Raw genomic sequence first — 14,565 nt, forward strand, 5'->3', positions numbered from 1 at the left:
TGGACCCTCTCTACCAGATGACCATGGGCTAGGTGGCCAGGGCACATTAGGGGCAGCAAGACTGGAGGCAGTTCCCTGCTACTCACATAAGACACGGTGCTGGCGGAGGCCTGAGGAAGTCACGGGACACGAGACATGGACCAGGACACAGCACATGGAACGTGGACAGACACACAGGTGAACAGGTGGCCTTGGGCAGAGGCAGGGCCAGGGAGCAGAGGAACCAGGAGTGTGGAGTGGGTGGTGCGGGGTGAGGCCACAGGCCTGGGTGTGATCCCGCTCCAGGGTGCGAGCAGGACTCACCCGCCCCTGCCTGGGGTTTCTCATGGTTACCTCGGGGAGACAGAGGCCCTGCTTCAGGGCTGCTGAGTCACAGAACAGAGATGTGGGAAGTGGGAGCAGCACAGGCGGCCATGCAGACCCCATGCAGACCCCATGCCCAGGCACATGGACACCACAGTAGGGCTCAGAGTGCCGGCTGCCATTCGGGACTATCTGTGTATGGCCCCGCCTCACTCCCAGCACCACTGCAGCACACAGTAGGTGCTGTAGGCATACAGTAGGTGCTCAGGCATGCCATAGGTGCTTCAGGCACACTGTAGGTGCTCGGGTGGCCTAGGGGGCAGGAGATGGCAGCTCAGTGAGGGAGGCAGGCAGTGTGTGGGGAGCAAAGCCCAGGACAGAGGGGACGATGCTGGTGGCCAGGCCTGGGGTGTCCCAAGGCTAGATGGCTTACGGGGACGCCAGGCTCCTTCCTGCCCTTCGGCGATGATGCCACGTGGGCCAGGTATTGGATGACCTTCTTGGTATTTTCTGTCTTCCCGGCTCCAGACTCCCCGCTGTGGGGGAACACGGGGAAGCACAAGGCTGGGTAAGGAGGCCAGGTAGCCCCTGCCCTGCCCGCTGCAAAGAGAACATGCCCAGCCGGGACCCTCTTCCTCCAGGAAGTCCTTCCAGATTACTCACGTGCAGAGAATGGACTGATCCTCGCGATCTGTAGAGGAAAGAAGGAGAGCATGTCATGTGGGAGAGGCTCTCCCACAGGACCCTCTGGTCCCTTATGCATTTTAAAATCATTTCCAAAGGGTAAGGAAATGATTGGGTTCTGTTGCACAACACTCCTGGATTCTAATATCCCTCCCTGACTAAACCTCTTGCTTGCTCTGTGACCCTGGGAAAGCAGCTGCCCTCTCTGTGCCTTGGTTTTCACCTGGAAACGGAGACCACAAACCCCACCTGAACAGATCATAATCACGATTTGAGTCCCTATTGTGCGCCACTTCATCTGGGCTTCAGAGACTCAAAGACACAGAATGAAGTCTTGAACTTCAGCCCCATCTGTCCACCTGGGCCCTGCAGAATCATTCCCACGCAAAGGATGACCTGCTAAAATCCAGCTGCCTAGGACTCAGGGACAGGACGGTGTCTGCTGTCATGGAGCTTCAGCTCCAGCGGGGGACGGACAAAAAGGGAACCAACACCAAAGACGTGTTTGGCTCCTCAGGTGGATAGAGCCAGGCCTGAAGCTGGGGTCGGAGGGGACAGCATGGGGACACAGCAGGCCACCTCAGAAGAGGTGACCTTTCAGACCGGGGCAGCACTGCAGGTGGGCGGAGGACACAGCCCCAGGCCCTGCGGAGGCGCTGAGCCGAGGGGTGGAGAGACAGAAGAGGTCCAGGGGCGAGGCGGGAGGGGGCAGCTGGGTTTTGAGCCTCATTAAGGGTCTGTGTGGTTTTAAGGGGTGGGGGGAGGATGAGCTGCACCCAGCGGAACCTCGGGGTGAGCAGCCTGGTTCGGGTGTCATAGGGACACAGCGTTGAGACCTGACTGGCCCTCTGTGTGGCCTGGGACCAGCCGCTCAGTGGCTCTTTGCCTCCGATTCCCCATCTGACAAAGGGGACGTGAAACAGCAGCCCAGGGAGGCAGTCAGAGCTCAGGGAGAATGTCCTCAACACGCCCAGCAGGGAACGAGACCTTACAGCAGGACACAAAGACACAGCGCCCAGCCACCCACCCACCGGTGTCACCCCAGAGTGGCTGCACTGCTCCATGCCTCAGTGTCCCCATCTACAAATGAGAGACAGCGGGTACCGCGAGGCTAATGATGTAACCCAGTGACATACAAACAGAGGACTGCCAGGAGAAACAGCTGAAGCCACTATTCCAGTTGGGGACGTCAACATCCCTTGCACACAAACAGACAGATGGGCAGGACGAAGATCAAGAGGTCAGAGTTGAACCAGGGCCCCGTGGGGCAGCTGGGCACCGTGGGCCGCCAGCCTCACACACCACAGCGGAACACCCCGCCCGTGACCATCTCAAGACAGATGGGGCCTCTGCACCACGACATACTGCACGGGCTGGTGGGGGTCCAGAGCGAACCCCGGCTGCCCTCAGACCACAGCGGAGCTGAATAGAAACAGAATCAGAAAGACAACTGGAAAATCGCAGCCCGCACCCAGAGCCAACCACACGCGGGTCCAGGCAGGCTCCCAGAGAAACAGGTCTGGGAAAGATGCGGGCGTGCGGGCTCACCCGACTCGGCTGTTTATCCCTCAGATATCACAATAGCTGGCAGGTAACAATAGCTCGGGATTATGAGAAAAGCAAATAAGGAACAAAGTTAGGTGACATGGCCAGACGCGGCTGGCTGTCACCACACACAGCTGGGTCACGTGAGCCTGAACCCATCACCTGGAAGGACCCTGCAGCCACCTGGACCCGCAGCACATGCCCACTGCTGGGTGTCCCCAGAGCCCCAGAACGTCTGACTCAGCAGGTAGGGGGGAGGGGGAGCTGCCAATGCTGTCCCTGCTATGGGGACCACCACGTTAGATGACGTGCGTGTATTATTAAAACACACAGTAGAAATGCAGCGTGTCAATACAATACGTCCACCACACACACACTGCTGTTTGCTATCATGTCATTTGATATAATCAGAGGTAAAATTTTGTGTCTAATATATACTTACTATGTACTAAATATTTACTAAAATAGGTGATATATAAGAAGTGCATTATGTACACCGATTCTGTAACTTGACCCGACTGCTCCGTGTTGTCATGGGACCCATCCTTAGGCTGCCCTTGGAAGTGCACAACTTGACCAGCTGTACAGCAGCCTTGCGCTGTCATCTGTCTAAAGGTTGCATTTCACCCCATGACAACGTACAGCCGGTCTGAAATTCAACCCTCGATGTCCAGTGAATGGACACTCTAGGAATTATCGTCTATCAAGGGAAATTCCTGTAAAAGCCCGACACCAGTTGGTTTCCAAACAACATGGCTGAAAGAAGGGGAACACAGCAGGGCTGTGTGGAAGGACCCAGAACCTGGCCGCCCAGGCCTCCATTCGTGTTCCCTCCGGTTCCCCAAGAAACCGCCAAGAGTCGGAAATGCCCAGCCTGGGGTTCAACCCCGCTCCTGAGAGCACCCAGTGACGAGCTCTGGCTCCAGCCTGAAGCCCCAGCCCACACTCACCTTGGAGCATGCTTCGGTAGGCCCCCTCTGTCACTGCATACACATGGGGTGGCACCTCATGGCGCTTCTTGCCCCGATACATCTCCACAATGGCCTCCGTGTAGATTGGAAGCTGCTTGTATGGGTTGATGACCACACAGAAGAGGCCGGAGTATGTCTACAGCAGGCAGGAAGGAAGAGGGCCTCAGCAAGAGGCCGAGAGCAGCCCAAAGCCACTGGGTACAGCTGGGCAGGTTGTGCACTACACGAGGGCATCTGGACAAGGCCTGTCTATACCAGGACAATGTAGATCTGAATGTCTGTTATAAACATCTTCAGGCTAATGACATGAAAGAAGCTTCCCAAATTACATAAAGGTGCTGTGCAGATCAAGGGTCCCCATGGGAGAGGAAATGGGCCTTGCAGCCAGTCAGACTTGGGTCACAGCCTGAGACTGCCTCAACCAACATGCAGGAAGGGACCGGGTGCAGGGTCCCCCTGAAGCACATCTGTGGCAGCAGAAGACCACGAGGACCCGAGTGCACGCTCCGGATTCCCACGGAGCTCTACGTGGGGCCATCTCCCAGGTGTTGTGAGGAAGGCAGGGGGCGGAGGGCTGGGGAGAGGGGCCTCCGCCTGCGCTGGGCTGGGAGAGCCAGGTTTACACGTTCCCCTCAGCCCCACGGCCCCTGCCGCAGGGAAACACAACAGAACCCGTCTGTGCTCCCTACAGCCATCAGATGACCTGTCTGCTTAGGTGACTGTTGGTGGAACTTCAGGTTTGTGTCCCCACCCCCCAACAGTCGTGCTAAGCTGCTTAGGGCCTCACTAAATTGCTGAGGCTGCCTCAGCCTCCCAAGTCTCTGGGATTACAAGTGTGTACCCCTGCACTGAGTTGGGCACCCTGAGCTCTATCTATGCACTGTTAGGCCCAGATTTGGGACTTCGTTACAATCTAAGAACCAGTGAAACTAACAGGTATCAGGCAAGCAGAATTGATGCCTATCATCTTAACTAACCATTGAACCGTCAGCCACCCAGCCAGTTAGTCTCGCACTTAGCTAGTTAACCGGCTGGCTGTTACTTAGCCGGTTCACAGCAGAGCTGCTTTGAACTCCCAGACAACTGGGGCTTCTCAAGCAGGGTAGGTGTGGCCACCGCAGGCTGCCCGGCTCGTAGGTGCCAACCTTCTAACGGAGGGAGGGTGGTGGGTGGCAGCCAGGAGCAGCACAACCGGTTTGCTGGGTGTCTGCTCTCCGCGCCTGGAAGGCTCTCGGGAGCTCTCGGCTGGCTCTCCAGGGTGGGGTGGCCGGACCGCATTCCCTGGGTGGGTATCTCATGGCTGCCGGCGCCGGCCCCCACTCCTGGCTGGCTGGGGAACCCACCCCTGCGCCAGCCCCCTCCCTCCAGCCACACCTGGCTCCCAGGGCAACACCCAGGATGGAAACCTGAGTTGACCAACAAGGCCAGGGGACGGGGTAGAGGCCGCTGCACCTCGGGAGGGTCGGGACATCCGAATTGCCAGGGCACGGCTGGGGGAGCCCGGTGGAAGGGTCTGGAAGGGCCACCCAGCTCCTGGGCTCCGGAGGCAGCCTGCTTCCCTCCTCAGCCTGCAACTTTCCCCACAGTCTCAGTTTCCTCCCGAGAAACCAAGGAGACAATCGCCTCATTACAAAGGCCCAGGGATTAGAGATAATGAATAAAACCCAGCCAGGCGGAGGCAGGGCCCTCGACACTCCAAATATGGGCTCTGGGCCTCTCACATTACCTGTCCCTCTGGGGACCAAGGGCTGGCTCCTGGAAGCCACTCCATCCTGCGTTGGAAACCAGAGGAGGGGTTTTCTAGCTCTGGGGGACTTTGCAGGACAGATTTGCCTTTTTTTTTTTTTTCTTTTTCTGTTGCTTTGCAGAGCTGGGGATTAACCCCACAGCCTTCCGCGTGCTAGGCAAGCGCTCCACCCCTGAGTCACCTCCCCAGCCCAGATTCACCTTCGTTAAGCCTCAGTATGCAGCCCTGGGAAATGGGGTTTTAACCCCTGTCACCTCAAAGGATTCTGAGGGCGGAATGGCCTGAGGTGTATTCCAGAGACTCGGGGAGCTCCTTAAACGGCCTCCCCCGCACCCCTGCGTCAAGGGCTCCTCAGCAACTCCAGGCCAACAGGTTCTCGAGGATGGAACCTGGGTTTCTGGAGCCCTGGGAACCCACCTTCCACCAGCTGGACCACAGGTGTGTATTAAGCACGGACCTAAGACAAGAAGCTGGAGCTGAGTCTCTGCTGACCCAGCCGAGCAAGCAGCCTTTGTGGGTGTCCCTGTCCTCATTTACTGGGGACAGGAAAAGCACTTCCCACACAGGGTGAGCCACGTGCAAGCTTGTGTGGCACTCACAGGACCCAGCGTGGACCCAGGAACTCAGCACGCTCCACATGTGACCAGCCCCTCCTGGGTCCAGGGCCGCCCCCTCCAGAGGTGACAATCCCAGCCTCGTGGCTTCCTGTAGATGGCGGTGGGGCAATGAGATTGTATGGGAAAGAGGTTTGGGCCCCGCTGACCCAGGAAGCGGGTGCTCGCTCAGCACTAGTGATCATTATTAGGGCCCCCTCGCTTCCCGTTGTACTTCTGGAACCACCTTCCAGACCCAAGTTTCTGGCTCTCTAGCCACAGCCCCTGCTCAAGCTTACAGTTTTCCCACTGAACTAACTGATAATCTTCCTAGCGCAGCGGCTCGGACCTGGGGTCTGGGTTCCTGACCTGGGTTCAGATCCAACTGCAGAGTTCCCAGCCGTGGGGTTTGTTCAAGGACTCCCCCCCCCCCCCGTCCCCGTGAGGCTTCATCTGAAGAACACAGATGGCAGCAAAGACCCCACGAGGTGGCGGTGAGGGTTCAGAGTGTTCATTCAAAGGAAAATAGTGGCCAAATGTTTGGGATGCCACTCTGACCTCCGGGGCCTCAGCAGTGCCCTGGGCACAGTCCTCTCCCCTGGGGCAAGGAGTCTGGAGACGGTGCCAGCTCCACCAGGGCCAGAGAGCCCTTGAGTCAAGCCCCACAGCCACCCCCATGCCAGCTACAGCTCCTCCCAGGGCCCAGTCTCCAAATGGGAATCAAACATCCTCAAAACACCCTCATCTTGTGCCTAGTGGCCCTGGACAGGGAAGGGCAGGGGCCAGGCTGAGATTCCCTGGCACTCTAGGCTGGAGTTCAGAGCGTGGCTCTGGGTTCGAATCCAGGAGTGCTTCCTCCACAGCCCTGTGATCCAGGCCCAGGGCAGTTAACATTCCTGAACATCAGGTGGTGTCAACGGACCCTGCCCTAGAGGACAGCTGATAACACACACAACGCTTCATAAGTGCTTAATAAATATTTGCTAGCCAGCCATTATTTTTGTTTTTCATTATAATTGTGGACATTCCTTGTCACGCTCTCTGATCCTGTTTGCCCCTATGATGAATGAACTAATCACCCCACTAGAACCTCCCTGGAAGCTTATTAAAAAAAAAAAAAAAAGTCACACACCCAGATTTAAATAGTCTGAGGTAGGATGTGGGTATTTTCTAAGAACTCCCCAGAGGATTCCCACATGAAGCAGGACTAAGCCTGCTGCCCTCCACCATCTGTTTGCTGTAAAGTTTCAATAGTGAGACAGACATTAAAGGATGAGCACAGAGGTGGACAGGCACCACCATCAACCTCACTAGAGTCAGTCCCATCTCACTCTCAGGCCTGGACCCAGACCATTCCTGACTTCCAGGTGTAATTGGATGCCCTTGGTCAAGGAACTTGGCCTCTCTGTGCCTCAGTTTCTTTATCTGTAAAATGGGGACCAAATGCTTTATGATCGTTAAATTTTTTTGAGACAATGTACTTTAAAAAGCTTAGAAGCGTGCTTAGCAAATACTTAATAGAGGTTAGTTTTCAATGTCATAACTCTCTGGGTTGCCTCACAGTTGCCTCTGATATAACATGGGGTGATAATAGGCTGGTTTTTGTCTGAGGGAGATTAACCAGGAGCATGGAGTTTTCTATCTCTTTGGTTCCCGTCATTATCATTATAACCCAGGGGATCTACCATCTGGACACCCCAGTGGGGTCTACCATCTGGACACCCCAGTGGCTGTCCTGCTAGTGTTTGGCCTGGGGAAGGCACAGTCGCAGGACCTGGAGGACAGACATCAATGCAGGTGGGGCCTTGACACCCGGCGCCCTCCCGGGACACGGCCCTCGCGCGGCCACTCACGTAGATGAGGCCCGAGTAGTAGCGCTCGCGGAGGTTGTGCAGGACGGACGCCTCGTTGAGGCAGGTCAGCTCGGCCATGTCCTCGGCCTTGCTGAACTTGGGCGGGTTCATGCGCTGGATCTGGTCCCGCGGCAGCCGCAGGCGCCGCCCGCTCTCGGCCAGCTCCACCTCGGCCTCCTCCTCGCCCTCATCGCGCAGCGCAGCCGCCTCGAACCCGTGCAGCTCCGAGGGCACCCACACCAGGCGCCGCGCCGTCCACTCCACCTGCGGGGCGCTGCCCGAGCCAGGCCCGCTGCCCCCGCTCGGCCCTCGGGGCGCGAACAGGAAAGGCTGGGCCGCCTCGGGCACAGGGCCCGGCCTGGGGGGCGCCTTCCGTCCGGGCACCGACAGGGTCACGGCTGCCATGGTCTGCAGGGGCGAGAAGGAGGGTCATGTCCCATCAATGGGGCTCCATCCTTGGTGCCCCCAGCCCCACTCCAACCCCCAGGTGGGATCCTCACCTTCCTTCACCTCTTTTTACCTCTTTTGCATTTCTGCAAAATAGGTCAATAGAGTTGGCTTCCATTTTTCCACCTCTACTCATCCATTTACCCATCCATCCAGTAATCCATCCATCCATCCAATAATCCATCCATCCATCCATTCATTCAATAATCCATCCATCCACCCATCCATCCATCCATCCATTCAATAATCCATCCACCCACCCATCCATTCAATAATCCATCCATCCATTCAATAATCCATCCATCCATCCAATAATCCATCCATCCAGTAATCCATCCATCCAATAATCCATCCATCCACCCATCCATCCAGTAATCCATCCATCCATCCATTCAATAATCCATCCATCCATTCAATAATCCATCCATCCATTCAATAATCCATCCATCCATCCAATAATCCATCCATCCAGTAATCCATCCATCCATCCATCCAATAATCCATCCATCCATCCATCCAATAATCCATCCATCCATCCATCCATCCAATAATCCATCCATCCATCCATCCAATAATCCATCCATCCATCCATCCAATAATCCATCCATCCATCCATCCAATAATCCATCCATCCATCCATCCATCCATTCAATAATCCATCCATCCATCCATCCAATAATCCATCCATCCATCCATCCAATAATCCATCCATCCATCCATCCATTCAATAATTCCATAATTGGCCAGGCTTGGGGAACCAGGCACAGCTCTATGCATTCACAAGGTAGCAACTGTCAAGGTCATAGGTTCCTGCCTTCAGAAGCAGGTGCATTCTAGTCCCAGACTGTCCGACACAAGAGCCTCTGCCATCTGGGGCTACTGGACACTTGAGATGTGTCAAGTAGATCCAAAGAATGGGAATATTTATTTTCTTCTATTTTATTATTTTTAAAAATATTTTTAAAAATCGTAGTAGGAGCTTTATTTTATTTATTAGTTTATTTATATGTGGTGCTGAAAATCAAAACTAGTGCCTCACACACGCTAGGCAAGTGCTCTACCATTGGGCTCCACCCCAGCCCCCTTCTTCTACTTTAATTAAAGTTAAATATAAATAGCACCCTGTAACTATCAGGCACTTGAAATAAGGAGTCCAAACCCAATGGGTCTCTGAGTATAAGATACACCCTACACTTCAAAGATTCAGTATGACAGAAAGATAACCCATCAGAATTTTTTTTTATTTGGTGACATGTTGAAATGATACTATTCGGTGCCATTTAGTATAATGAAATGATAATATTTTGGATGCCCTGGGTTGAGTAAAATACATTTCACTAATGTCATCTGTTCTTTTTTACTTTTTTTAAAATGTGGCTACTAGAAATTTTTTGAATTTTAAATTACACATTGGACTTGCAGTGTATTTATATTGGCAGTGCTATTCTAATCCCAGGAGAAGATAAAAAGATAAGTAAGTAAATTATATAGTATGTTAAATGGTAATGAATGCCAATGAAAGAAATCATTGGAGGTACTGAAGTTTTAATTGGGGTGGCTGGGGAAGGCCTCTCTGATGTGGCACTTTTAAATAAAGACCTGAGTGATTTAAAAGAAGGAAGTAACAGGGATGTTGGGAGAAAAAGCTTTCCAGATAGCCAGTGCAAAAGCCCTGTGGCAGGAATATGCTCATAGGCCTCTGTTACTGTGAAGAGACCAGGGTGACTAGAGCCAGGAGATGGGGATAAAGAGGACAGAAGGTGAGGTAAGGGAGGGGACAAAGGACACAATCTGGCTTTTTACTCTGAGATGTGAGCCCCAGGAAGGTCTTGATCTGACTTTTGTTATATGGTTCCCTGAACACCTGTGTTGACACCTGTCTTCCCACCTGCTAACATCTCATCCCCTCGGTTAACACCACCTTCGGCCCCATTCTTTCGCTTTCACTCTGCAGATGCCTTTCCAGTACCAGGCTGTGCCCAGATGGGTCTGGGCATGGGGAGGAACAGGGAAGCATCAGGGGGCCCTGTCTCTTGGAGCTCCTGCAGAGGGGCCCAGCTCCGGTCTCAGACAATCCAAGGAGTCTGTGAATGATTCCGGAAGCACCTGGGGCACTGCATAAACCAGAGCGAGCTGGCTCCCTCCCGCTCCCTGGGAGGCTGTGGACAGTAGTGAGCAGACAGCAATCCCAAGGCAGTCCAAGATGGGCAGGAAGTGACCTGCATTTTGTCCTCAGGGAGAAGGCTGCCTCTGCCTGTCCACTGCCTCAGACACACCCATCACTGCATCCCCAGGGCCACAGGACTTCTGGTCATGTCTGCCTCCCACTCAGACCTTCCACCTCTGCCACCAGGCCTACAGGTACCTGCCGTCCTCACCGCCCAGCACCAGCAGTCCTGGCTCCCAGTCTCTCCTGGCCCTGATACTCCTGGGCTTCAACCCCTGGACCCTGCACTCCGAAAACTGAAAGGCATTTCTCCACCCTGGAGCCCCAGAGAGCTAAGGCTCACCCCAGGCCTCTTGTGTGGCCTTGATACACCCAGAGAAGCTCCATCCCTGGGACTTTACCCCCCACTCCACCCCACCCCACCCACTTCCTCTCCAGCCCCGTGGCCTTTGACCAGGAAGGGTTTGGGAGTTTTTGCAATCGCTCAGTCCTAGGCCTCCCTCCCTGGAGTCAGGGATCCAGGCCCCAGCCCCCTAGACCCCTCGGGACTCAGCAGTCTGAACCCTCAGCCCTCTCTCACCTCACCCCAATCCCTTGGAGGGGAGGATGCTGGGTTCTAAGGACTGACAGTGGCACTCCAGGAGCGAGCCAGCAGGCCTGGCCCAAACAGCTGCGCCCCTCCGCTCCCCCGCCCTCCCTCAGCCAGCAGGAACGCTTTGCCAGGGCTCATTAGAGTCACCCAGGCAGGTGAGAGCACCTGCCCTGGGAGGGGCAGACATCACTGGGCTTGAGTAAAAGGAGCCAGGGAGCCGCCCTGGGGCAGGGGTTGGGGCTGCTGGCATCCGCCCTCCAACCTGAGCTTCTTGCTACCACCCAGGAGTCCAGCCTCCTCCCTCAGACCCAGGAGTCCAGATCCCAGCCTCTTCCCTCAGACCCAGGGGTCCAGAACCCAGTCTCTTCCCTCAGACCCAGGAGTCCAGATCCCAGCCTCTTCCCTCAGATCCAGGAGTCCAGATCCCAGCCTCTTCCCTCAGACCCAGGAGTCCAGATCCCAGCCTCTTCCCTCAGACCCAGGAGTCCATATCCCAGCCTCTTCCCTCAGACCCAGGGGTCCAGAACCCAGTCTCTCCTCCCTCTGACCCAGAAAACCAGATCCAAGCCCTTAACCCTCAGACCCAGGGGTCCAGCCCTTAACCCTCCTCCTCACCTCCAGGAGTTGGGGCCCCAACCTCCTTCCCCGGATCTAGGAATCCAGGCCTCCAGTCCCTGAATGGCCCCAATCCTTCCCTCTCTCAAGGCCCAGGAATCCCCGCTGGCTGCGCTGCCGACCTTGCTCAGACCTGGGGTACCCGGCCCCCAGGGCCCATCTCCGGATCCAGGAGTCCAAAACCTCATCTACCCCAGTCTCAAGCGCCTGTGTCGCCCCCTCCCCACCCGCTGATCGTCGGGACTACCTGGGGGCGCCAGCTGGAGCGGGAAGATGGGGAGGGGGCGCAGGAATCCCGGGTCCTCTTCAAAGCACTCAGGTGCGTCTACCTCCGCGGTCCAGCGCGGGGCGGGGCCACGTCGCGTCACGGGGTGGGAGCCCGGGTCTGATGTCACCCAGCACCTGCCTGGCTGGGGAAGGGGGCGGGTCCTGGAGCTGCAGGCCTGTGACGGGGGACGCGCGAGCGGAGGGCAGAGGGATCCTATTGCCAGATGGGCGGCGGCGCCAGGGGCTCCTCCTCCTCGGCGGGCGAAGGTCGAGGCCCGCGGCGGAGAGGGCTTAGGACTCCCAGTATTCAATCCCGCTCCCAGCCTCCCTGGCTGGGGATTGCGGTCCATGAAATTAATAAAGCGATGTGGAGAAAAGGCCCAGGCCAGCGTTCCACCAGGTACTCCCTCTGAGCCTCGGTGTCCCCACCCCTGGAAGTGGAGAACACAGTCCACAGAGTGAAGCGAAGAGGACCAAAGGCAATTCTGGCCGGCTGAGCTGCGGGCTCCTCACCGGTGAATGGGAGGATGAAACACCGGTAAGAGTGTCCCCCAGGGGCCAGGTGTCTTTCTGCTCACCTAGAACAGCTCTTGGAATTTTGATTCATAGAACGATCCTAACAACCAATGAGATAGGAACAATTAGCATCTCCATTTCTCTGACGGGGAAACTGAGGCATGGAGCGATGAAGAAATGTGCTCAAGGTCACACACTAAGAGGGACATCTGGGATTCAAGCCCAGACTGTCAGCTGCCATTCTAAAGGGGGGGGGTTGGGGCAAATATGTGGTAGGTCCTCAAAGTGGCCACCGCCATCCTTAGGGGGCTACTATGGGTTTAAAAAGGTTGAGAGGGGCTGGGGTTGTGCCTCAGAGGTAGAGCACTCGCCTCCTACGTGTAAGACCCTGGGTTCGATCCCCAGCACCACATAAAATAAAGGTATTGTGTCCAACTAGAACTAAAAAATAAACTAAAAAAAAAAAAAAAGGTTGAGAGCCTCAGCACACACTTTGTCGCCAAAGTATTCTCCACCTGGTTTCTCTGCAGTCCCTGCCTCCATCTGTTTTCTGTGAAATGGGTACAATATAATCACTCCGAGTTAATTTGATAATAAAAGGAAATAGTTTTAGTTATAAAAATAAAAGCGGCCAAGGACATCGTAGGTATTCAAAAAGTCTTTCCCCACTCCTCTCTGGCCCGCAGTTTTTACACGTGAAAAGAGAGACACTGTCATCCTGGGGGCGGGGGATTGAAGGCAATGACTCAGGCATTAAACTGTCCACAGTCCCAAAGAAAGCCACAGTTTCCCTTTTTTGTGGAAAAGGCCTGGTGACGCCAGCGAGGACCCAGACCCGACCTCCAACACAGTAGGAACTCGGGTTGGGGGAGTGCAGCTCTCCTGTGCCCCCTCCCCCGCCGCCGTCCCCCTGCGCGCCCAAGGTGAGTGTCCGCGTCACCGCCCCTCTCCGGTTGCCCGCACCGGCCTCCGGGGCCCGATCGCAGCCCCCAGCCTACAGCCTCCCCGGGCCCAGTCCCGCTCTGCGGCCCCCAGCGCGTTGCTGGCCCAGGACACTCACCGGCTTGCAGGGCCGTCCAGAGGCTTCGGCCTGGGGAGAAAGAGAGGAGGGTCTGCCAAGACAGCCCCGCCCCCACGAGCACAGCGGGGACCAATCCGCGCCTGCTGCGGCAAGCCACGGCCCCGCCCATGGGGGCCAGCGACCGCCAATCAAGAAGAGCGGCTGGTGGCTAGGGCCAATCAGAAGTTGCCGAAAGGTGCCAGCCGTGGGAAAAGATCTTGGCCGGAGAGCCGAGGCTGGCAGCGCGGTCGTGGGTGGGACCCGAGGCCTGACCGGCAGCGGGCGTGACCAATGGAGAGGAGCGGGGGGCGGCCGGGGGCAGGAGGCCCAAGCGGACCGAGTGAATGGGCCGCTTTGTGCGCACGGTTTGAATGGGGGCCTTTGTGAGGGCCGGCGTGGGGGGTGCGGCTGGAGGTCGGAATGCCTGGGTCCCCAGGGAGCCGGCGGGCAGGACAGACGGGAGAAAGAATTCGCTTTTGTCGACCGCCGACCGCGTATCCGGCACTATCCCGGGCCCTCACCCACAGGGGAGGTGTGGGCGGTGATACCATCAGTAATAATAATCATTTATTGAGCGCCCGATGTATGCCAGGAGCTCTGCAAAGCGCGTTACCTGCATGATTTCATTTAATCCTTACAACGAAACCCCTTGAAATTGGTGCTATTAAGAGCTTCATCTTCCCGATGAGGTAAACCCAAGCTGAGAAAGAGTGTTAATTGCCGAGCTGACAAATGGCAGGACAAAGAACTCCGAGTCTGACTCCAGAGCTTGGGCTTTTAGTCCCCACGGCTCTGCACAAACGTGGGGAAATGATTCCTAATTCACAGACAGGAAAATCGAGGCTCGGAAGAGGCCAGAGACATCCCAAGGTCACAAAGCAAGGGCTCCACGGAACTCCCAGGTGGTTCAGTGCAGCTCAGCAGCTGGGTTCTGCATCTGTAAAACTGGGCTGATGATGACCCTACCTCTGCCCTTGCTCCCACCCCTTCCACTGTCTACCGCCAAGGGTGTCCACTGGGATCTCTATTCAGACCTGGCCCCTCTTCGGTTCAGAACGTTGTCTGGCAACCATTTCACTTAAAGTCAAAGTCCTCTCCATGGCCCACAGGCCCTGCACCTCGTACTCAGGCCCCTGTCCCTCTGACCTCATTCCTCCCTCCACCTCTGCTTCTTTCATTCTGCTCCTGATCGTTCTTCAGTTCCT

At 56.0% G+C, this 14,565-nt stretch overlaps 1 protein-coding gene across 2 annotated transcripts in view; it reads right to left on the reverse strand.

Annotated features, from left to right (window-relative positions):
• Myh14 (myosin heavy chain 14) overlaps positions 1–13,421 on the reverse strand; it is a 72,994-nt gene extending 59,573 nt beyond the window's left edge. The window contains exons 1-6 of one of the 2 annotated variants that reach the window (XM_076839462.2): positions 13,361–13,382; positions 11,765–12,400; positions 7,697–8,104; positions 3,483–3,639; positions 967–994; positions 737–839 (exon numbers count right to left, since the gene is read on the reverse strand). In XM_076839462.2, coding sequence (XP_076695577.1) covers positions 737–839; positions 967–994; positions 3,483–3,639; positions 7,697–8,101 — 693 coding nt within the window. In that variant the 5' untranslated portion in view covers positions 8,102–8,104; positions 11,765–12,400; positions 13,361–13,382. Of the gene's footprint in view, positions 1–736; positions 840–966; positions 995–3,482; positions 3,640–7,696; positions 8,105–11,764; positions 12,401–13,360 lie in introns of both variants that reach the window. The other variant, XM_076839461.2, reaches the window with a different exon arrangement.
• Between the last annotated feature and the right edge of the window lie 1,144 nt (positions 13,422–14,565).

The sequence above is a fragment of the Callospermophilus lateralis genome, chromosome 18, assembly GCF_048772815.1.
Source record: "Callospermophilus lateralis isolate mCalLat2 chromosome 18, mCalLat2.hap1, whole genome shotgun sequence".
Taxonomy (NCBI): domain Eukaryota; kingdom Metazoa; phylum Chordata; class Mammalia; order Rodentia; family Sciuridae; genus Callospermophilus; species Callospermophilus lateralis.